This window comes from Tursiops truncatus, chromosome 3 (genome assembly GCF_011762595.2).
Source record: "Tursiops truncatus isolate mTurTru1 chromosome 3, mTurTru1.mat.Y, whole genome shotgun sequence".
Taxonomy (NCBI): Eukaryota; Metazoa; Chordata; class Mammalia; order Artiodactyla; family Delphinidae; genus Tursiops; species Tursiops truncatus.
The window spans coordinates 157904413-157928762 of record NC_047036.1 but is presented as its reverse complement, the minus strand read 5'-3'; the positions used below and the strand labels follow the sequence as shown (position 1 = coordinate 157928762).

Genomic DNA, 24350 nt, shown 5'->3' with positions numbered 1-24350 from the left:
TTGAACTCCTGCCAGGCTGCGTGCCCCGGAGGCCAGAGGCTTCACGTCTCTGAGCTTCCTGATTCTATGACAAGAAATGGGGCAGACACACTCCTGGCCCACGTTTGCCCTGCTCACCTGGCACCTGAATGTTCATGCTTTTACCTGCTGCACCCTGGCCTAGGAAGGGCAGGGCTGGCTGCGAACTTGGGGTCCAGAGTCACCTTTGCCCGCACCCCAACTTGCCAATGTAGGAGGTGCTGAGTTCTGAGGATCCAGTGTCCACACCGTGTGATCCTGAGCTGGTTCACAGGCTTCTCTCAACAACACTGTAACCCCTTCCCTCCACCTTCTATTTGGGCAGCTGCCAGGTGGGGAGGAGGTAAGCAGGCTGCAGGGATTGGCTGGCTTAGCCCGGCCCCTGGAAGCTTCCTCTAGGTCAGGGGCCAGCCAAAGCCTTCCCCAGAGGAGGGGAGAGGAAGTTGCGTGGGACAAGGCACTCCTGACAGAAGGTGCCAGGCTGGGGGTCTAAGGGCTGGGGGTCCTGGCCCCGGGGTGGGGAAGGCCACTGCTCAAGGGAATGAGCTGGCCTGGGAGATGAGTGGATACCAGTGGGTAACTAACACACACACTTTCTGTGTGTGTGTGTGTGTGTGTGTGTGTGTGTGTGTGTCTGTCTGTCTGTCTCTCTCTCTGTCTCTGTGTCTGTCTCTGTCTCTCTGTCTTCCCCTTGATTTCACTGGGTCTCCCTCCCCTCTCCCAGACCTTGTCTGCCTTCTCTGAGCCCTTCTTGCCCTGCCCCCAGCACTCACCATCCCTGCCCCTCACTCCCTCGTTCCTGTCCCTCTATGTGTCTCTGCCTCACAGCTCACCATCATCGGCCCCCGTTCCTTCATCCTCAGGAGCTCACCCTCCACCGCGTCTGCCCTACAGGATGCTGCAGCTGAGCCTGTCCTGGCTGGGACTCGGGCCGGTGACAGCCTCCCCGTGGTTACTCCTGCTGCTGGTCGGGGCCTCCTGGCTACTGGCCCGCGTCCTGGCCTGGACCTACACCTCCTACAACAACTCTCGCCGCCTTCAATGTTTCCCGCAGCCCCCAAAACGCAACTGGTTCTTGGGTCACCTGGGCCTGGTGAGTGTGGACAGCAGGATGAGTCCGGAGCATCAGGGTGGGTGGACTTCCTGCAAGGTCAGGAACGGGGCTCAGGGGCTCTAGGACAGCAGAGAAGCCAGGGAGGATGAGAAGCCCCCTTTTTCCTCACTCCTTCATTCCTCTGCTCTGCCATCGAGACCTTCCCCACGTCCTGTCCTTCTATCCCTAGCCTGCTTTGGGGTCCATTTCCTGCCTGTCTTCCACACATGAGGTGCGCTGTCCAGGGTCTGCTCTGCATGTGGCCCACTTCCTTGTGTCTTTTTCTGGGCTACATCTTCCCCACAGGAAATAGCTATCACCTCCCCATTCCCACCTACAGGTGCACAGCTACCCACCCCCTCCCCTCTCCAGGACCCCTCCTTCTAATCTTACTCCCTTCCCCCTGCTCCCGCCAAGATGTCCCAATGGGCGCCTTGACCAATCTGGATAAAGTTGGCCACTCACTTCCTCTTTCAGAAGCCTTCTTACACTTCCGCATCCTCCATGCCTGCCTACCTTGTGCCCCAGACTTTGACCTTTGACTTGGCCCCACTCATCATTAATTAAACAGTTAATTGTCCAATTACTTGTTAACCATCTTTCCAATTTGATGATAGTTCTGGGGAGCAGACACTACAGTGCCCAGTCCAGGACTGGCATACAGTAGGCATGCAAAATAAATGTTTGATGACCAAGGTGAGGAACTTGCCATCACCCCCCTCAGTCAAGGTCAAAGGGATGGGTGTCCTCCTCCTATCTCCCAGACAGCTTTCCTTTCCTGCCTGGGAGGAGAACTACAACTTGGGGCGGGACTTGCTGCAATCACTGTTCATTAAGGCAAAGTTCAGAACGGGGGCATTCCGAAGTTCATCGTGAAGGTGAGATTCACAGTGCTGAGATTCTAGGTCTTGGAATGGTTTCAAGACATCCTGGAAGCAGCAGGAATGTTACAAAGTTGCTGCAGTTCTGCCTTCCCCTCCAAGGGCGTGTCTGTAAGGGGCCGGTCTTGGTCACTTTTCCTTCCTCCAGCCCCTCTTGCTGTGTGACCTTGGCTGAGTCACTCTCCCTCTCCGGACCAATCTCATCTAGTGCTTTGAATCCTCACCTCAAGGTCCTTGGGGAGACAGGAGCAAGTCACAAACGTGCAAATGACTTATGTTTACTTGTCTAGAGTACCTGGGGGTATTTGTCAGGTTTGAGTGGGGCATCCTGGGGAGAGGATGCTTCACCAGGAGGCAACCCACACTTCTTCCCCTTTGGGGGCATATGGCCTCAGTTTCTTCATTTGTAAATGGCACAATTGAAAGGCATGTCCATAGCTTGCAGAGAAATAGACGCACAGGATGCACTCTCCGTAGAGTATGGCCAGCAGAGGGGGTTCAGAGGGCAGAATTGCTATATTGATTGATGGGCAGAATTCACGACCGTCCCTGGGGTTGGCCAGGGCTGGAAGGTCCCAGGTCTGCAGACCCTTTACCATGCAAGGAACCAGAGGCCATGTGGACCAGCCAGAATATGAAAGGATGTGGGACTAAAACCCAGTCCACAAGTCCTGAGGCCACCTTGCTACCCACAAACCTCACCACTGGGGATGTCCTCCTGTGGTCGCCCCTGGGGCTGGGACCACTCCCAGGACAAGAAAAATTTGTCTTCTCAAGCCAAGGTCACCCTCCCTGTGGGCAGAGAGCATGTCTTCTCCCTGTGCCCTGGGATACACTCTGGGGACATGAAGAGGCCCCCAGGACCCTCCTGCCCTCAGAGAGAAGGAACAGGAGGAAGCAGAGATTCCCTCCATCTGTGCAGAATCCCACACACTGTCCACTGCAACAGTTCCTTCTGGGAATTGATGGCCCTTCCCTTCCTTGCAGTACCCCCCCACGGAGCAGGGCTTGAGGGGCTTAACTCAGCTGGTGGCCAACTACCCCCAGGGATACATGATCTGGATGGGCCCTATCACCCCCCTGGTCATTTTCTGCCATCCTGACTTGATCCGGAATGTCGCCAATGCCTCAGGTACCCATGCAGAGCTTGTGGTGGTGGTGCTATGACACACCTGAGGGCTTCCAGCTCCTCCCTGCCAAGCTTCAATGTGGCCCCTAAAGGACCCCGGCCCTTTCTCCCCTCTTCTCTCTCAGCCATCTTCCTCTTTCCTTCAAGTATTCACCAGCCCCCATCTCATTGCCTCCTTCCTCCTGTCACTGCCGTCTGCACCCCCACCCTGGTGTTCTGGGTGAAGGACATCCCCAATCTTGAGGACACAGGTCTGGACAGAGAGATCCCTGACCTGGTGTGGTCAGGAATTGGCCAGAGGGAGATGGGCTGTGGCAACCCAGAGGAGAAGCAAGGTTTTCTGCTGGGGCATCCCGGAAGGCTTCCTGGAGGAGGAGTTGCTGGAACTGTGTCTGGATCGATGAGCAGACATTTTTTAAAGCAGAGGGTAAAGTGGTGCAGTGGAAATCCATAGCATCCCAGGCCCCCTGCCAGGCCTGCCCTCAGTCCCACCCATCCCCAGGCCCAGAGCAATGAAGACTCTGGCTGGTGGAAGATCTGCGCTGCTATTTCCATGACATCCACCTCTCTGGTGGGTCAGTTTCTTTGACTCTATCCTGCAGCTCGACCACTTCTAGTTCAGTGCCCTCCTTCTCCAGTCCCCAGGAATCTCCCTGAGGAGACTCCACCGCACCCTGTCTCCCTTCTCTTGTCCCCTGTTCCTCCCATCCCCAGACAGACCTGGCAAGCAGAGGAATGAACAGGCAGCAACTGACAGAGACCTTGGTTGAAACACCAGGATGCTCAGTGACTCTGGGAAGATCCCTGGCTCTCTCTGGCTGCTGAAGTCTCTTTCAGCTGTTTGTGGTGGAAATGCAACCCTGTATGTTCTAAGGAAAGAAAGCGAATCAATTGATAGTAAAGTCCAAGGAGGGTGTCTTCAGGCCCAGCTGGATCCAGGTCTTAAACGATGTCAGCAGAAATCTGTCTTCGTCTTTCAGTTCTGTGTTTATCTGTGATGGCTTCACTCTCATCATGGTAAAGATGAATGCCAGAAACTCAACCCCCATGGAAAAGTGACCTCATTCACAACATTTCCAGGGAAAGATACAGGATTCCCTTTAATTTCCCTTGCCTGGGTCATGGGACCAATCTCTGTGTCCCTGAGACGCTGAGTGCCCTGAGAAGCATAGGGTCCTCTGAGCTATTGTTTTGGGGCTCAGAGCAGCTGGATGGTTAAGAACTCAGGCCCCGGATTCAGACAGACCTGGGCTGGAGTCTCAGGCTTAGCGTCTGGGAGACTGTTGGCAAATGACTTCATCATTCAGAGCCTCAGTTTCTGTACCTGGAATATGAGGATGGAAGAGAAGTCAGGTGAACATGGTATTTGGGATCCAAACAGGGAAAAACCCTTTCTATCCTTGCACCTGAGGGACCCCAATTGTCATGTATGGAGAGTGTGGGGAGGGAGCCCAGGAGGAGGCTGAGGACAGACGAGCGGCTGCTGGAGGTGATTCATAGGTTCAGGTCTGGATCCCTTCCTTGCAAGTCCTTCCCTCTGGCAGCCTGGAAGAGTGTGAATTGGGTCATTTTTGTGCCTGTCCAGATTCAGAGCTCGGAGGAAGGTCTCCTGTACACACAGGGCCAGGCCAGCACCTATGGGATGTGTGCCGTTGGTGGGTTGGACCCTGGCACGTGGTCACCCATATCTTCCACCCCACCTGCACCAAGCCTGTGCTCTTTGCTCCAGGTAGACACCTCCCTGGCCACAGCTTGCCCACTGCCATGGTCTCTGTGTTGCCTCCAGGTGGGCAGGTGACCAAGGTGCAGACAGAAGGGGCTGTGGCAGAGATGCCACTGCCTCCCTCTCCCCCGGACTCCCACCTGCCTGACCTGAGGTCATGTCTGTGCAGTGTCTGCTGTATAGCCACGTCTGGTCACGTATGTTTCTACCTGGATTCTGGTTACAGCTGGGGTATGTTATACCTGGTGACACCTTGTGTATGTTTATACCTGAGCTCAAATGGAGATGGTCTCAGTCATGTCTGGGGCTCAGCTGTGGCCAAGGACATCTGAGGCATCTTGGAGTCTCTGATTCTTATGTGAGATGCCATTAGAGATTGTCTGGTTCTCCTGCTGGTCACGTCTGGGCCACATTTGGAGTTTGTGTGAGGTCTGGGACTCAGGGTCACTCTGAGAAATGCCTGAGACCTTGTGTGAGTCGTGTCTGATGCAGGTCTTAGAGTAGGTTTTGGTCTTGCCTGTTTCAGGTCTGTGATATAAGTGTATTAGGTCCTGTCTGGGGCACCCTGAGGTCATGTCAGATTGTCTTCAGGTCCGTGGCAGAGCACGTGTTGTCATGTCAGGTTGTGTCGTGCATGTTGGGGCCCCGTCAGATGTCTCAGGAGAGGTCAGAGTGCTGGGGCAGATGTAACGTCCCAGGTCCCTGTAAAGGTGTTTTGTAAAGTGCTGGGCTATGTTTCGGTGTTTATAAGGGGCCATGTCAAGTCATGTTGGGGTATGTTGTGTCATGTTGCGGTGTGTCTAAGCATATAGAGTTGTGTCTATGGGCTCTGTCTTGACCGTATTCTGTGCTGCAGCCTGGTCTGTTCCACCCTCCCTTCCCCCCTCCTCCCAGTTTCCTGTGCTCTTGGCCCCATTCCTGCTATGCTGGGCTTGGAGGAGGAATGCAGGTTCCTGGCTGGGAGCCTCCACTCCCCACCAAAATCCCTCCCCTCCCCTTCTTCCTGGCCCCTGATGGTCCTCATTCATGTCAGCCACCGTCGCACCGAAGGACGTGCACTTCTACGACTTTCTGAAGCCCTGGCTGGGTGAGTAACTGTGAGTGAAGGGGGTTGGGGACACCCTTGGGGGCCCGGGGGAAGGTGCTGTCCTTGCCCACTCCCCGTGGCTGCCTCGGCTAGGGGACGGGCTCCTGCTGAGCTCCGGTGACAAATGGAGCAGCCACCGTCGCATGCTGACACCCGCCTTCCACTTCAACATCCTGAAGCCCTATATGAAGATTTTCACCAAGAGTGCAGACATCATGCATGTGAGTGTCTTGAACTCAGGGTCCCAGCTGGAGTCTTGGGGACAACGGGGACTCAGACACACCTTGTCTGTAATTCTGGCTCTTCTGCGTGGCTTGGGCCATTGTTCTTTCCTTCTGAGCCTCCATTTCCTTGGCTATAAAATGAGTATAATGTGATCCCTGCTTTGCAGGGTGGTAGAGATAACATAACGGAGCCATGTCCCTGGCACATAGTAGGTGCTGAGAAGGTAATCGTTTCTATTTTACCTTCACAGAAACCATGGAATCTTGAGGCACGTTTGATGATAACGATGAATATCATGTGGTAGTTATTCCTGAGTCACAAATCACTTCAAAACAATAAGGGTTTAGTATGGACAGCAAGTCTGTGAGTCAGTTGGCTGGTTCCTCTGAATGTAGATGGGGTCACTCACGTATCTATAATCAGCTGTGGGTCAGATAGTGTTGGGCTGCACCCCACAGGCCTGCAGCCTCAAGACTGGAGAAGGAGCTGGAGTCAGTAACGGAGACATCAGTGGTTTAATGGACGGGGGCATCTTACACATCTGAAGCAAGGTCCTGGGGTGACACCCCACCATGTGCGGCCCACAGCGGGAAGGACATGGCAGCAGTCTTCCTATGGGGGTGGATGGGTGAGAGGTTACCAGTTGTAGGGGAATTGACAACAGGTTGGCTCATAAGTTACCAAGGAAACCAGCAGAGGAGCATACTCCTCACTACCCCTTTGATAAGCTATCATGGTGGAGATGTTTTGATCTAAATATTAGAACAATGACTATCTGGGGCTGGGGGCCAGTATTTAGGCAATTACTGATTAGGCTCTATGATTAAGAGGGAAGGTCAGCCACGTGAATAGGGTGTAGGTGAAACAAGGACTGGTCAAGCAAGGGATGTACAGAGAACAAGAGGACAACTATCTTGGGCGGCCTGACCATACAGATACGAAGCATTGCTGATCTGGGGTCAGTCCTCTCACATGTTTGGAGCTTGGTTGGATGCAAGCTGACCTAGGATGACCTCAGCTAGGGCAACTAGACTTCCTTTCATGTGATCCTCTCCCTTCAGAAGACATCTCAGGCTGGTTCAAATGGCAGAGGCAGGGTTTGAAAAGACTGAGAGGAAGCTGCAGTGCCCGTGGGGTCTAGGTTTGGGATGATCACCTCATTATTTTCACCATAGTCTATTGGCCAAAACAAGTCCAAGGCCAGCTCAGAATCGAAGAATGGTGAAGTAGGCTGCACCTCCTAATAGAAGTTACTGAAAAAATACATTGCAAAAGGTTTGGATATATACATGGGAATGGAGTAGTGGACGTAGGATTTTGTGAAGCACCTCAGATTTTTCCATGCCTGCAAGCTGACAAGGGAGCTTGTTACTCTTTTGTGGCGTCTGCCAGAAGTCCTGAGACTCCTGGGTCAGAGACAAAGGACAATGTATTACTTTTGGCACAGAAAGCAGCCTGTGCTTCTTGTTGGTTTGCATTCTTCTTCCAAGTCACCAAATACCCTGAGGATGACACAGGTGGGCTTCAATAGATGCCTGCTCGGATAGTATGTTGTATTACAAGGGAAGGAGCCCTAGGTTTAGAGACTATGACTTTTATAGCAATGAAAAGCAAGCCTGGTATTTGTCCAGGGGGAGACATGGAAACAGGAGGGAAGGGGGCAGGGCACAACCTTTAAATGAATGACATAGCCAGAGGACATGACATAAACGGATTAGAACCAAATAGATCCAAGATGGCGGACGAGTCGACTTCCACTAGACCTTGAGCCTCAATATACGCTCATTGTAACACATCAGCTCGCTAAATGACACACCCACAAGTGCCATGACAGTTGGAAGCCTGACCATAAAGGTCAAAAAGTGAGCAGTAGCCCAATTTCTGGAAATCCCCACCCCTTCCCCCAAATAGCTGGAATACTCCTTCCACTCATTAGCCTATGAAATGACCCACCCTTATAAAAACTGACAACCCAATACCCTGGGGCCGCTCTCACCTTCTGAGATGGCTCACACTTTGTCTGTGGAGTGTGCTTCTCCCAAGGTCTCTTGCCTTCTGAGATGGCGCACACTCTGTGGAATGTGTTTCTCCCTAAATAAATCCTCTTCTTACCGATCACTTTGTCTCTCACTGAATTCTTTCTGCAATGAGACATCAAGAACCTGAGCTTCATTAAGTCCTGAGACCAAGCGTGTGATTTCAGTTAAAAGACCATGGGTTCAATCTGGGTTACAAGGTTTCAACATGACCTCACTCCTCAAGGTTGTTTGCTACAAACACAACTCTGAGAAATAGCCCAGGTAAAGAACATCAGAGTCTTGCAATTTTTTGGCATACCCAGCAAAAATGTGCAGAGGTACTCAGGACCCATGGAGGACTACCTCTCTCAACATAGGGGACATTTTCCTAATCAACTTATAACAATGAAGATGATGGAAGCTAACATTTGTTGAGCACTTACTTTACGCAATAAGTTGACCAAGGGTACAAAGAGTATAGCGGGCAGAGCCAGGATTTAAAAACCCAGATCTCCTGACTCTCAGCCATGGTAACTTCATGCCCTAATAGTAACAGCTTTCACACCTACCCAGGTCTGGTCCTCCCTGGGGTTGTGTGCCTGGGCCCAGGAGTCAGAATCTGGGGGAGTGCATCTTGGTGTTTAGGGGTTAGGGAGGGGTCAGGGGAGTCAGTTCCCAGCCACAGCTCTGTCCCCTTCTTTGTCCAGGCCAAGTGGCAGCACCTGGTCACAGAGGGCCACACCCATCTGGACATGTTTGAACACATCAGCCTCATGACCCTGGACAGTCTGCAGAAATGCGTCTTCAGTTTCGACAGCAATTGCCAGGAGTGAGTCTCAGCCCAGGGCCCGGGAATATGAGCCATAGACCCAAGGGAGTAGATGGGGGAGGGAGGACTGACCAGGGAAATCAGAAGGGCCTTCCTGGAGGAGGTGGGTCAGAGCTGGACATTGAAGGACAGGGAAAGGGAAAGAAAAGGAGCTAACCTTTCAGGTAGGTAGAACTGTTTGATAAAGGCCAGGAGGGTAGGATGAGCAAAGTGTGTGCAACAGTGAGGAGACACCATGGAAATAAGTTTGGAGGAGTGGGCAGGGTTATATCTTAAGGACATTCTGAAGTCAGACATAGAGGATATGAACTTTATCTGAAGTTTCCTGGGAACCAGGGAATGTGTTTGAGCAGATGAAGTTCTTGGTTAAATTTGAGCTTGGAAATCTGACTCAATAGAAGACCAACTGTCATGTAGACACTGAATGTTGTTGATATTGGATGTAAGGAGAATAGGGAAGGGCTGTTCCATTGACCAGCTAGCAGAGGATAAGTTCTGAGCCGTGTGGACAGTTTGGGGAAGGAGAAGGGGCAGGTACTGGCTGAGAGACAGAGGGGAGAAGCATGATATCTAAGCTGTGCTCTGGGTGCCTGGGGCATGGAGGCAGCTCACAGAGATGGGATGTAGGAGAGAAGAGTCTGGAGAGTCTCATATCCTGGCTCCACCCCACACTGTGTCTGTGGGCCATCTGTTCTTGGAGACTCAGTTTCCTGAAGGGAGGTAGCTCTCGGCTTCTGGGTTTCAGGTGTTTTATGTTGTTGGCTTCCTTCATGCTCTCATCCTGCAGGAAGCCCAGTGAATATATCGCTGCCATCTTGGAGCTCAGTGCCCTAGTGGCAAAGCGGCACCAGCAGATCTTCCTGAACGTAGACCTCCTGTACTACCTCACCCCCGACGGGCGGTGCTTCCGCAGGGCCTGCCGCCTGGTGCACAACTTCACAGATGTTGTCATCCAGGAGCGGCGGCGTACCCTCCCCAGTCAGGGTATTGATGACTTCCTCAAGGCCAAGGCTAAGTCCAAGACCTTGGACTTCATTGATGTGCTCCTGCTGACCAAGGTAGGCTCCTCTGGTATCTGAGCAGAAGTATGAGAATGGACCTCGATTTGATCAAAGAGCTTGGACGGGATGCAGAGGGTACTGGGGAGCCATGTGAGGTGCTTGAGGGAGGGATGGGTCAGGGATAAGTTTTAGAGATGAGTGTGTGGAATCCCCCTGCAGGGGATTGCTGAGTCTGAAACTGTGAAGTCCTGAGATTTTACTCTACTTCCAAGCTAATAAGTTAGTCTACCACAGAGGCAGACTGTATATATACATGTATGTATATATACAAAACTCTGGATCAGAGCAGCCCATTTATGGCTTATAGCAGTAACAGTAGCCAGAGTAGAATTGTAGCTATGGTTCCCCATTCCTAAATTTCTCTGAGGGCTCCATAATGTTTTACCTATACATGCAGCCATGCTTGCATTGCAGGATAAGTACCTCCAGGTTTTGAACTTTAGAATTTATGCAGGACATCTGCCCCTTCTTCCTTACCAGGGGGAAGGAGAGGGGGAGAGAGAGAGAGAAGGAAAGGGAACAGGAGGGGAGGGGAGGGGAGGGGAGAGGAGAGAAGAGAAGAGAAGAGAAGAGAAGAGAAGAGAAGAGAAGGGAAGAGAAGGGACGAGAAGAGATTGTTCTTGAACTTGAACAAATCCTCGTGGGAGAGAAGGCAAAGTCTATAGATTCTACAGGTTTATAACCCGTTCCTTATTCCCAGGAGAGATAAGGAATCCCTGGATTTACTATGCTAACATATGAGCAAATGGCTTTGGGGCCATGCTCAAGCTATAGCTTCCAAGTCAAGTTGCCACTCAATCATCCTGTAACCCAGGTTGCATCATGTAGAGACATGAAAATATTTATAGATCATTGATTCCTTTCACCAGGGACAATTCAGGAGGCAAAGAGGTCAAGAGGAGGCCTGTGGGGTGGGCCCTCGTGTGATAGCAAGCAAACGAGGTCTAGGAGTTCAGGGTGGGCTTGGGTTTCTGGATGGATAATGGAGGTTGAGATTGTCTCAGTTTAGGCTCAGGGGCCCTCAGTGATTCTGGAGATCTTGCTTTCTCTCCAGGATGAAGATGGGAAGGGATTATCAGACGAAGATATCCGAGCTGAAGCTGACACCTTCATGTTTGAGGGTGAGGGTCCCAGTGTGAGACTACAGACGGGAAGGGGTCTCTCCCCCACCAAGGAACTTGGCGAGTGGACCCTAGATCACCCCATCACTCCCCATCCTCCCCATGGGCCTTACTGTGAGGGTGCTGTCCGCCTTCTCGTGCTGAAGTAGCTCAGAGACCCAAGCTTTTCTGATGCCCCTCAGGCCATGATACCACAGCCAGCGGCCTCTCCTGGGTCCTGTACAACCTTGCAAAGCACCCAGAATACCAGGAGCGCTGCCGGCAGGAGGTGCAAGAACTCCTGAGGGACCGTGAGCCTAAGGAGATTGAATGGTGAGTGCAGGTCCTCCTGGTCTTTTTCTGAGCCCCTCACATTGGCCTTGCACCCTGGCTGGGGAAGATGGGAAATCTTTTTGTGATTCTGTCATTATTGCTTAGTGGGAATAGGAGAAGATCCCAGAGGCAGGGTCTAGTACCCAGTATGTATAACAGGGGAAAGTTTGCAGGCTCTTGGGACAGAAAGACCTGGATTTCTGAGAGAATTAGTGACAATGTGTGAGGGCTGATGATGCCACTTAGCACATATTCAGTAAGTGAACTTCCTCTCCACTCCCTTACTTTTCTCTCTGAATCACATGTTTTCAAACATCTTCATCCCTGAGTGTTTTCTGATCTCCTGTCCCCTAATTCTTCATATTATTTAGTCCAGGATTCACAGGGAATACCTGAGGACGAAAGTCATTCAACTCCTGTCCAGGAACAAATGCGTCTTCATCCATCCAGTTCCCATTTAGGAAACACTGCCAAACTGCCTTCTATCCCCAATTCTATGCCATTTCCAACCCTTTCCAGCCCCATTCTGTGTCCTGGAGACTCAGGAAGGACCCAGACCCAGTCTTTGCCTTCCAGGAGCTCCCAGCCTGGTGAGGAATAGCCCCAGGTCAGGACACTCCCAGTGTACATGGGCAGTGCTGGGGTTTAGAGTAAGAGAGGCAAAGTCGAAGGTGGATAAAAGTGCCTCAGCTGAGACCCTGAAAGATGATCAGTAGATATCTGGATGCATTTGAGATGCAGTTAGGTCAAAGAGACAGCCGGGCAAAAATGAAGTGATGTTGGGGAAGGGGAGAAAGAGACAGAGAAAGAGAGACAGAGAGAGAGAAATAAGTGAGGGAGGAGGTTTAAATGAACATATGATTGGCTTGTGGAAAACAGATTACATCATAATATTAACACACACTATCCCAGAGTGTGGAATGAATACCCATTTTTGTATATTCAAATAATCTTTAGGTTTTTAATAGAGTTTAAAATTTTAGTATAGAGATCTTATGCAGCTTTTGCTAAATTAACCCTTAGATACTCTGGTTGCTATGGTGAATCATCTAGTCTGTCTGTATTGAGAAATATTTATAAGTTCATTTGGAATACATTCACATTTCTTGTTAATTTTAATCCAGATATTTTATATCATCATCATCATTTCTTTCATCATCTATTCTTTCTAATACGAAAACTAATAATTTATGGATATAAATTTCTTGTGCAGTGAACGTAGTAAATGCTAAATATGGAGTCCCATATCAATAGGAAAAATAAAGATCATTTAATAAAAACTTGGAACAACTGGAGAGCTACCTGGAAAAAAGTGAATTCAACCTGCTCTTATGTCATAAGAAAATAACATCTACATGAATCAAATATTTAAAATAAAAACTAAAGGAGTCTTAAAGGCTCTAGAGGAAACCATGGGAAATTATTTTATAGCTCCAGAGGAGGAAAGGCCCTGTTTTGGACACTGGGCCCAAGAGATGTACAAGAAGAGATTGTTATGCTGTTACATGAAAAAGATACAGAGCAGTGTGTATAGTACATAGTATGCTACTATATATATTTTTTTTAATGCAAAAAAGTACCTCTGGAAGGATACATATAAAATAATCACTAGGCAAACTGTGAGGAGGGGAAATGAGGGCTGTTGGGCCATGGGGGCGGTGTTTTGTAGTTTTCCAATTTTGAACTAGTTAACTGTATCAACTATTAAGAATTTAAAACACCACACAAAATGAAGGGGACTAAAGAAAAAGAATTCAGTCCCCTTACTGAATCTTATCTTCGATGCTTATAAAAGCTTTCCAGTGAATTCTCTCGTTTTCTAAGTATAAAATCATTATCTGCCGAAAATGACGTATTTACCCCACATTTCAAATGGCATTGCTCTCCTTTTTCCTTTGTCTAACTGCATTAGCTAGTATCTCTAATGCTGTAATAAATAAGAGTCAACAGTGAATCCGATCTTTTGTTTCTTACTCATTTGCCTTTTGATTTTGCTATCTTGCCATAAAGAATATTTTATTTTTATAAGAATTTGTAAACGTTTTTATGGTTGGCTTTTCGATGTTTTGCTTAGAAAAACTTCTAAAAATATCTCACTAAATTTTGTCTGGTTCTTCTGTGATATTGCTTTTCTTTCTTTCTTTCTAAGAACCATTTTATTGAGGTATGATGGACAAAGAAAAAACTGTACCTATCTAATGTATACAACTTAATGTGCTTGGAGATATTTGATCCATCTGCAATTTTGTTATAGGGAGAGAGGATCTCATGGGACAGCAGGAGGGCTGGAGTTGGGGGAGGCGATGTCTCTGTTTTTGCTCCCTGGATAATTGTCATGGGGATTCCTTAGGGACGATCTGGCCCAGTTGCCCTTCCTGACCATGTGCATCAAGGAGAGTCTGCGGTTGCACCCTCCAGTCACAGTCATCTCCCGCCGCTGTACCCAGGACACTGTGCTCCCAGATGGACGGGTCATCCCCAAAGGTGCCCACGATGACTAGGGGAGGAGGTTCCTGGTCAGAAAGAGGGGCCCAATCAGGTGGCATGGACCTAGTTCTGACTGGTCCCTCCTCTCCCACAGGTGTTATCTGCCTCATCAGTATTTTCGGGACCCATCACAACCCATCGGTGTGGCCAGACCCTGAGGTGCTGCCTCCCCTACCCCCCACCTCCCTCATCCTAGCCCACTCCCCTCGGGGGCCCTAGAGGAGGGCACAGGGTTCTGGCTTAGTAAATCAGACATCACCTCCCCCCATTATAGAAACATCTGCCAAGTAGCCCTGTCTTGCGTTGCCCCCAGGTCTATGACCCTTTCCGCTTTGACCCAGAAAACATCAAGGGGAGGTCACCTCTGGCTTTTATTCCCTTCTCCGCGGGGCCCAGGTGAGGACGGGGCATCTGAGGTGGGAATGGAGTGGTGGGCGCAGGGGTCTGGGACTGAAATTCCAGCCTTGATTTTGGGGGCCAGGAAGAGGGAAAATTTAAGATGTTCAGAGTTTCCCTCCGCTCCATTGGACGTTATGGGTAAGGGTCTGGGGAATGGTGGTGGGCCCGAGGAGGGGTCCGAGGTGTGTTGAGAGCCCTGTTCCCCTGTCTGCTGATCGGAGTTCAGGACTTGGAGTGTGGGCTAAGCTCTGGGGATATGTAAACCCACGTGGGGGTTCCAGGCACGGTTAGCCTCCTTCTCCATCCCTGTTGGTGGGGATGGGGGTTGTGGGCCAGATACCCGGTGCGGTGGGGCCCGGATGAGGGTTCCAGGCGCAGTCAGAGCTCCCGCTCTCGCCCACAGGAACTGCATTGGGCAGTCATTCGCCATGACAGAGATGAAGGTGGTCCTGGCGCTCACACTGCTGCGCTTCCGTGTGCTGCCGGACAAGGAGGAGCCACGCAGGAAGCCGGAGCTGATCATGCGCGCGGAGGGCGGACTTTGGTTGCGTGTGGAGCCGCTGAGTGCAAGTCAGCAGTGACCCGCCACCGTCTGGCCTGCGATCCACCCTGACCCTAGACACCTCACTTTGCAGATTCCTAGGAATAAAACTGTGCTGCCATGTCTGCCCCAGTCTCATTGAGAGGGGGGCTTGGGGCCTGGGGGGATCCAGGCGGGTCTGAGAGGCTATGAACCTGGGGGGGCGGGGGAAGGGGGTGGGGAGGGGGTGGATATTGATGTGGTAGCTTGAGCTCCATCTTGGATCACAAGGTCAAGGATACTCTTTAGGGAAGGTGGAGCAGAGAGCTAGATGCCGTCAGGTTCAGATGACGCTGGATCCACCACTCCCTCCTATAGTGGTCACCATCCCAGTCTGCCATTTATTTACTAGCTGCTTGGCTTGGGGAAAATCATGTCTCTCTCTAAGCCTCAGTGCCTTTATTACATAATAGTAGCCTCCTTATTGCGGGTTGTGGAGATTTATAAGCAAGCATTAGCAAAATGACTGACTCAGTATCTGGTAAGCATCAGTACTCAATAAGGGTTCATTTCTTCCCTACTTTTTGCATCACTTTCTCAAATTTAAAATGTCTTAAAGTTATAAAAGTTATATTTAAGTTTTGGGACGTGTGGAAACCTGCCGTTGAAGGTAACTGTCATTAGAAGATTCAGTAAATTCAAAATCTCCATAGTTACATCTGTTACATAGTTACAATGGGCTTTGATGTGAAGCTGGTCCGAAGCTAGGAACCGAAAAAAAATTTTTTCCCTCGGAGAGGCATGACCCAGGACTTCATTTTCATCTAGGAAGTGGAGGTCAAGAAGGTCCACAATAGTGAGAGGAGGTGGAGGGGGCAGGAGTGGGGGGGGGGAGGGGCCCACTTCCTTCAGCACCTGGGACAGCAGCTGCCTCAGGACTTGCCCCAATCAGGCTGTAGGAGGTCCTGGGATAGAGTCCTAGTCTCAGAGCCTTTCAGGGGCCAGAAGACTTACTGGTTGCAAAATTAGAAAGAAACACTGTAACATGAAATGAGGAAATATTTACTATATTCTAAGCTGAAAATCACATATGTTTTCCTTTGCCTTCAGAGTTCTTATTCAAAATGTTTTTCTTTTCCCCCAAATGATACCTTGCCATAGAAGAAAATACAAATAATAAAAAGTAAGAAATAAAAATCATATCCGTAATCCAAGCATGTCAAAGCAATCACTGTTCATATTCTCTCACATATACTGCCAAATTTTAATTTTATATGTAATTTTATACAAGTAAAAATTTTAATTTACATCTAAATGTATCACATTTACATATAATCTCCTTTTTAAAATTACTATTATACTGACTAACAAGCACATAGAAAGATACTCAACATCATTCGTCATTAGGGAAATGCAAATCAATGACACAGTGTGATATCACTTCACACCCACTAGGACGGCAAGAATATAAAACAATGGAAAATAACAAGGGTTGGTGAGGATGTGGGATAATTGGAACCCTCATACACTGCTGGTGGGGATGGAAAATGGTGCAGCCACTGTGGGAAACAGCCTGGTGTTTCCTCAATGAATTAAACCTAGAATTACCATATGACCCTGCCATCCTGTGCCTACGTATGCACCCAAAAGAATTGAAAGCAGGGTTTAAACAAAAAGTTGTACATGGCCCTTCATAGTGGCACCATCCACAATTGCCAAAAGTTGGATATTTGGGAAACAGTTCAAATATCTGTTAACAGATGAATGAATAAATAAAATGAGGTATATCCATAACAAGAAATATTATTGGGTCATAAAAAAGGAGTGAAGCACTCATGCATGCTACAACATGAATGAACTTTAAAAACATTATGGTAAGTGAAAAGAGTTGGACACAAAAGGTCGTATATTATATGATTCCATTTATATGAAATGTGCAGAATAGATACATCCATAGAGATAGATTCAGGAGCTGGAGGGTGGAGGGGGAAATAATGACTGCTAATGGGTACAGGTCTGCTTTGCAGGTGATGAAAATATTTTGGAACTAGATAGAGGAGAGGTGGTGGTTGCACACTGTTGTGAATGTACTGGATGCATGGAATCGATGCTTTAATGTTATGAATTTCAGGAATGAATGAATTTTATGTTATGTGAGTTTTATCTCAACATAAAAAATGTTATTTTATCTTACATTTTTCTTGTTAATCTGGGGTTTTCATATAATAATGTATTGTGGACATCCTTCAACAGCATAAAATCATCTTGGGGGTCTTTAAAACCTTTGTGTTAAGTATTCAAGCCACTCTTTATTTTTGTAAATAGCATTATGTCAGGAAATCATTTAGTTTGTCTCACTTTGCAAGAATTCTCTTTATGCACCTTAATAAGCTTGAGATATCACAACCAATTACATATTGAGTTACTCTTAATCACATAACTTTTGGTGTAGAAATTTCATTTTTATAGCAATAGATACACATGCATTCATGTAAGGTGTGGGTGTCATTAAACACTTTTCATACAACACATAAGGCTTGATGACTCCACAGACACTGATTTTGGTCCTATTAACAGAAGTAGATCACTGAGGGGAGAAGGTTATGACACTTCAGCTCCCCCAGGTAAACACTGATTTCATCCTCACACCAATCTTATAGATTAGAGAGATTAACTCACTTGCTCAATGTCACTCAGTTGATGAGTGGTAGAGTGGGGGTAAGTTTGGTCAGCTTGGCTTCAGAATTCATGCCTTAGCTTCCAAGGAAGCAATTTTCAAGGTGTCTCAGCCCCAGGTGCATCAGATCACCTGGAGAACCACTGCCGGATTACTAGAAGACACTCTTGGATGAGTGGTGCCTAACTTTTTAAATGTAGTGTTTTTGACGGGGGATTCATTCACTCATGTACAAAATAAGATGCTCAGTGAAAATACTTGTCCTCCATATGTCCTTTGTTTTCCCAGTTTTTTCACCTTTAGGTAAATACTTTTTGTATATCATTTCACAGTATATTTATGCAAATAATATATGTGCTTAGTTACCCTCAGCCTCATTTTAAAACTGTATGTAAATTTACAAAATTTACTAAAAGTAAAGTTAGCTCTATTTGGTGTACAGTTCTGAGATTTGAAATGTCTAGGGTTGTGTAACCACCACTACCATAGTCACACTTGATAGTCAAAAACGTTTCACCCCAACTCCTGCCAAACACTGATCTATTCTCCATCCCTGTAGTCTGGCTTCTTTCACGTTACAACACATTTATGATTCATTCATGTTGCATGCATCAATACTTTGTTTTTTTATGGCTAAGTAATATTCCATAGTGTGGTGAGCCACATTTTCTTCACCAGTTGGAGGACATGTGGATTGTTTTCAATGTTGTGCTGTCATGAATAAAGCTACTATGAATATTTGTGTACAACCGTTCACTGCTCTTGGAATGGGAGGGCTGGGTCATATTACATATGTACGTTTAACATTAGAAGAAACAACCAAACTTTTTCCAAAGTGTGCCACTTAAAATTTTTAACTTCATTAAAATTCCCAGCTTTATTGAGATATAATTGACACATAACTTTTCCATGTCAGGTGTACAACACGTTGATTTAATACATTTATAGCTTAGAAAGTGATGATACATCGTATTAGCTACCACCTCTACCCCATCACATACTTACCATTTATTTTCTGCGGTCAGAACATTTAAGATCTACTCTTTCAGGAACATCCAAGTTTCGGACACAGTACCATTAGCTGTGGTCACCATACTGTACATTAGATCCCCAAACTTGTTAATCTTATAACTGGAAGTTTGTATCCTTTGACCAGTATCTCCCCATTTATCCAACCCCCAGTAACCATCACTCTACTCTGTTTCTTTGAGTTTGTCTTTTTTAGAATCCACATAAAAGTAATATCATACAGTACCGTTATCCCTCAGTATCTGCTAGGGATGGTGGGATTGGTTCCAGGACTCCCCGTAGATACCAATAATTGGGGATGCTCAAATCCCTCATATAAAATAGTGTAGCATTTTCATACAACCGACACATATCCTCCTGTATAATTTAAATCATCTCTAGATTACTTATAATGCCAAATACAATGTAAATGTAAATAGTTTCTGGTACACAGCAAATTCAAGTTTTGCTTTTTGGAATTTTTTGGACTTCCCCCTCCCCCGAATCTTTTTGACCTGGGATTTGTTGACTATGCAGATGCAGAACACGCAGATATGGAAGGCTGCCTGTATTTGTCTTTCTCTAACTTATTTCACTTAGCATAATGCTCTCAAGGTCCAACCACGTTGTCACAAACGAGCAGGTTTTCCTTCTTTCTCCTGGCTGAATAATATTCCATTGTGTGTGTGTGTGTGTGTGTGTGTGTGTGTGTGTGTGTGTGTGTATCACATCCTCTTCATCCATTCATCCACTGATAGACAGTTAGTTTGTTTACATATCTTGGCTATTGTGAATAATGCTGCAATGAAGATGGGAGTGCAGATATCTCTGTGAGATCCTGATTTCAGTTTTGCTGGATCATACCGCAGTTTTATATTTAATTTTTTGAGGAATCTCCATACTGTTTTCCATAGGTGTCCGTGTCATTTAAAATTCCTATTGTTAATGTGTGAGAGTTCTGGTTGCTGCCCATACTCACGGGCACCTGGAAGTGTCAGTTTTTCCCCAACCATTCTTATGGGTGTGCAATGATATGTCCCTGTGATTTTAGTTTGCATTTCCTAATGACTAATAATGTTGAACAATTTTTCATGTGCCTATTGGCCATCCATATATCTTCTGTGGTAAAGCACCTGTTCACATCTTTTGCCCATTAATTTTCCTTGGATTGTTACCTTCCACTGTTGCATTTTACATACAAATCCTTTGTCAGATATGCGATTTGCAAGTCTTTTTTCCTAGTGTGTGGTTGGTCTTTATCTTAAATTTCTTTCACAGAGCAAAATTTTAAAATGTTTATAAAGTGCAGTTTATCAATTTTTTCATTTTATGATTATGCAGTTGGTGTTATATATAAGAACTCTCTGTTTAACCTAAGGCCACAAAGATTCTCTTCTATGTTTTCGTCTAAAAGTTTTACATTTTTACATTATTTATAGTTCTATGGTTCATATTAAATTAAATTTTGTATAAAATGTGAGGTACGGGATGACTTTTTTTTTTTTTTTTTTGCATGTGGTTGTCGAATTTTTCCAGTGCTACTTACTGAGAAGACTATCCTTTGTACATTGACTTGCCCTGCAAGTTTTTAAAAAAAATTTCTGGACTCTCTATACTGTTCCATTGATTAATATGCCTTTGACCAGTATCACACTGTCATTATTACTACTGTTTTATACTATGTGTTGAAAGGGGTCTTGTAAATCCTTCAACTAAATTTTCCCTTTTCCGAAAAATTTTGCCACTGATAAATCCTTTGCATTTTCATGCACATTTTGTAATCAGCTTCTCTATTTCTGCAAAAGTCCTCCTGAGATTGTGATCTCATAGAATTGTAGACCGATTTGAATAGACTTAGCATCTTAACAATATCGACTCTTCTCCTCCATGAACATTGTATATCTCTCCATTAATTTGGGTCTTGTTGGATTTCTTTTATCAGTGTCTTGAAGTTTTCATCCAAGAAATCATGCACATATTTTGTTAGATTTATACCTGAGTATTTCACTTTTTCTGGTACATGATCCTTGAAAAAATGGTATTTGAAAACATTTTCCAATTGTTTATTACTAGTGTAGAGAAGGGTTGGCATGCATTTTCTGTGAAGACCCATATTGTAAATATTTCAGGCCTTACAGCCCTCCTCCTCTTCCTCTCCTTCTTTTGTAATTCTTTTAAAATATAAAACAATTCATTGCTTGTATATCTTAGAGAAACAGGGCACAGGCCAGACTTGGCCCATAGACCATAGTTTGCCACCCCCTGGAATATATAAATACAATTAATTTTTGTATATTAACCATGTATCCTGAAGTCTATTGGGTCATTCCCAATGGAATACAAATAACGCTGCTATTTCCTCAATCTCTGAAAAAAAATCCTTGCGCTTGATCCCACTTTCCCACCTGTTAACCCACAGTTTCTTTCCCCCACCATGAAGCTAACCCCTTCAAAGAGTTATCTATACTTGGGGTGTCAAATGTCTTTTCTCCCACTACAAATGGGCTTTGACCACTAAGGGCTGTGATGGTGAATGAATAAGGGACAAGGAGGAAGGGAGGCATGGACCCCATGGGTCCCCTGCTTAATTGTTAAGACACACCCAGGCCTGGTTCAGTCACTGGCTGTTGTGAGGTGTCCATTCCTCTTCTGAGTGTGTTGGAGGCTCCTTCTGCTAGAAGATTCGGAGACAACAAGCTCTAAGACATTCGGTCTCCATTAGTTCAATGTGTGTGTGTGACTATGTGACTGTGTGTGGGATTGTGTGTAAGTGTATGTGTGACTGTGAACACATATGTGTCATGGTGTGTGTATATGAGTGTATGCACGTAATTGTGTGCATGGTTACATGCATGCATATATTGTGCTTTGCACTCATGTGTGTGCATGTGTGTGTAAAAGTGTGTATGTAGCTGCAAGCACACGTGGGTGTATGTAACTGTGTTTGTGTGTGTCTGTGTGTACACAGTGTGTATGTGTATGTGATTGTGTACGCAGTTGTGTGCATGTGTGGGTGAACGTGTGTGTATGTGTGTAAGGGTGTAAATGTATGTGTCTTGAAGTCACTGAACCACTGTAATGGTCTGCACCAGACTGTGTTCCTGAAAACAACTGCTGTGGGAGGCCTGTCCCCAGACCTCAGCCGTGCAGTGCAGGCAGGACATTCTGGAGAAATAATGCCTTTGGGAGCAGCTCTGACTAAGGACTTGTGGGTGTGTGTTCTCTGCTGTCCCCGAGAGGGACTGAGCCCCAGGTGCCACAGTGTGAGCTTTCTGGCTAAAGTACCCTTTACCTGCTGCCTTCCCTTCCCAGTCTCACTTCCACAGTGCCCTACTGGCATTTCCTGGGATTATTTCCAAGGAAATAATTTCCAAGGAATTTCTAAGGAAACAACTTGCAGTTGAATTCTTGCCTCAAGGTCACCTCCAAATAAAGTATTTGCACTTGAATCCTTGCATGAGGATCTACTTCCAGAGGATGCAAACTAAGACACACATAGGCTCGCTCCTCCAATCTCCAAGAGTCTGTTATTATTCCCTTTTTACAGAGGAGGAATGTGAGTCTCAGAGAGGGCAATTTACTTGCCCAAGGTCACACAGCTGGAGAGTGGCAAAGCTTAGCCTTGACCAGGAGCCCTCTGATCCCAAGCCAGTGCTTGCTCCTTTCTAAGGAGCCTCTTCCCTGCTAAGGGCAGAGGGAAAGAACAGGGGATGTTCATAGCCTGCAAGACAGCTGATGTGTGTGCCAGTAGGGGCTAAGGCTCATTGCTGGTGACTGTGTCCTCGTTCTGTCATAAAATAAGAGAAATAAGACAATTACTCATGCTTGGTGCTGACTGTGAGCTAGGGAGTATTGTAAGCACTTTACTCATTTTAATTTATTTGATTTTCATAACCCCCTTGTCATTACCCTCAATTTTCAGGTTAGAAAATTGAGGCACAGAAAAGTAAAGAGACATGCCCAAATTCACTCAGCTGGTGCTGATTTGAACCCTGGCACCTGGAGTCCTTGTTCTTAACCATGATGCCTTCTGGCTTCTACAGGTTGCATATATTGCATCCTGCCACCTCTCTGGCATGGCACTAAGCATGCAGTAGCATGGTACTATGCATAACACTAAAAATTTTTCCCTTTAAAAATATAATCTGTGGGACTTCCCTCGTGGTCCAGTGGTAAATAATCTGCCTAACAATTCAGGGGACTCGGGTTAAATCCCTGGGCAGTTAACTAAGATCCCACATGCCGTGGGGCAACTAAGCCCCCACATCGCAGCTACTGAGCTCATGCACCTCAACTAGAGAGCCTGCATGCCTCAAACTACAGAACCCACGTGCTCTGGAACCCACGTGCCACGGCTACAGAGCCCATGGGCCCTGGAGCCTGTGCACCACAACTAAAGAAGAGAAAACCCCCATGCCACAACTAGAGAGAAGCCCGAGCGCCACAAAGAAGAGTCCATGTGCCTCAGTGAAGATCCCGCATGCAGCAACTAAGACTCGATGCAGCCAAAAATAAATTTAATTAATTAATAATAAAGAAATAAATCTAAAAAATATATAAATAATTTGTAATTCCATAGATTAGTAATTATAATGAAAAACGTTTTGCAGGCTTCATCTAAGAAAAGGAAACAGTTGGGTAAATGTAGACATATAGCAGAACCATTCTTCCTCCTACTCTGCCCTCCCATTCCAGGTGTTGGGTATAATTTTTCATTTTTTTTCTGTGCCTACACAAACATCAACACTCACATAACTGGATTGCTGAGGTGTCCCATCCCTTTGCAGAATGTAATATTTGGGTCCTGGCAGAGACCTCAGATGGGCTACATGAGAGTGGCTTTAAGTAGGGGCCATTTACAAAGTACTGGCTGTGTAAATAAGGAATGTTGCCTGCCATCTAGTTCTACTAGGATTAAATCATTAGCCACTGCAGTTGCTAATTAAGGACAGAGACCAGGAAGAGGCACTCTGCACATTGGGAAAACAGGCTTTTAGATAGTTTAGATATTTAGGAAAAATTTTATGAGCCTGAATTCTTGCATCTTCCCATGCTTAGAAAAGTACTAAAATTACTGAGAAATCTGTTCCTCATGACGACTACCATGCTGTATATTGGATTGCATGTACCCCTTAGCCAAAATCACATATATGCTGACCTCCTTCCTCACCTCTTTGGAGCAGTTCCTCAGAACTATCTGAGAGGCTGTCTCCTGGGCGACAGTCCTCAGTAATGTCCCTGAATAAAACTGAATCTCACTGCTCTGACGTTGTGCATTTTTTATTTCAGTTGACAGTGGGCCAAGGGAAACCATCAAGGCTAGTGTAGGCCCCTGGGGGCTAGCACCAGCTGAGAGCTGACACCACCTCCGGGCCAGGTAGTAGCTGTTCCTGGAACCCAGAGGGATTAGCTGAAGCTGAAAGCAGCAGTGGCCTTTGGCAGAGGATGGATGTCTGTCCTCTAATCCCCTCCGACTGCCTGCAGGTGCCTTCCATTGACCAAACATCATCTCCTTCTCTGACTCGGGCTGCAGGTAGGTGGCCAGACTCCTATTAAAACTGGGAAGAACAAACCTGACTCCACATTGGATCTAGTCCTTTGTCTCTAACCTTTGTACTCTGTTGTCTGTGCTTAGTCGTGCTGGCTCTGCACCTTTGTAAAAGAATGTTGCCTGTAGCTGTTTTGCCAACAGTCTGCTTTCACTTTTAAGGTTCATTGGATTAGCTGGTAAAATAACCACTCGTCTCACACAAGTGAACAGC

The 24350-nt window shown here is 46.7% G+C and overlaps 2 protein-coding genes across 2 annotated transcripts in view; one reads left to right on the top strand and one right to left on the bottom strand.

Moving 5' to 3' along the window:
* Positions 1–24350, bottom strand: part of LOC117311891 (cytochrome P450 4F2-like) — a 70357-nt gene that overhangs the window by 26523 nt on the left and 19484 nt on the right.
* LOC101325805 (cytochrome P450 4F2-like) lies at positions 748–15039 on the top strand. Its single transcript, XM_033855162.2, has 12 exons — positions 748–1111; positions 2980–3124; positions 5878–5931; positions 6025–6152; positions 8882–9003; positions 9791–10061; positions 11119–11185; positions 11368–11497; positions 13848–13981; positions 14079–14143; positions 14298–14380; positions 14787–15039. The coding sequence occupies exons 1-12, from the start codon at positions 914–916 to the stop codon at positions 14962–14964; spliced, it is 1575 nt and encodes a 524-aa protein (XP_033711053.1). The 5' UTR covers positions 748–913; the 3' UTR covers positions 14965–15039.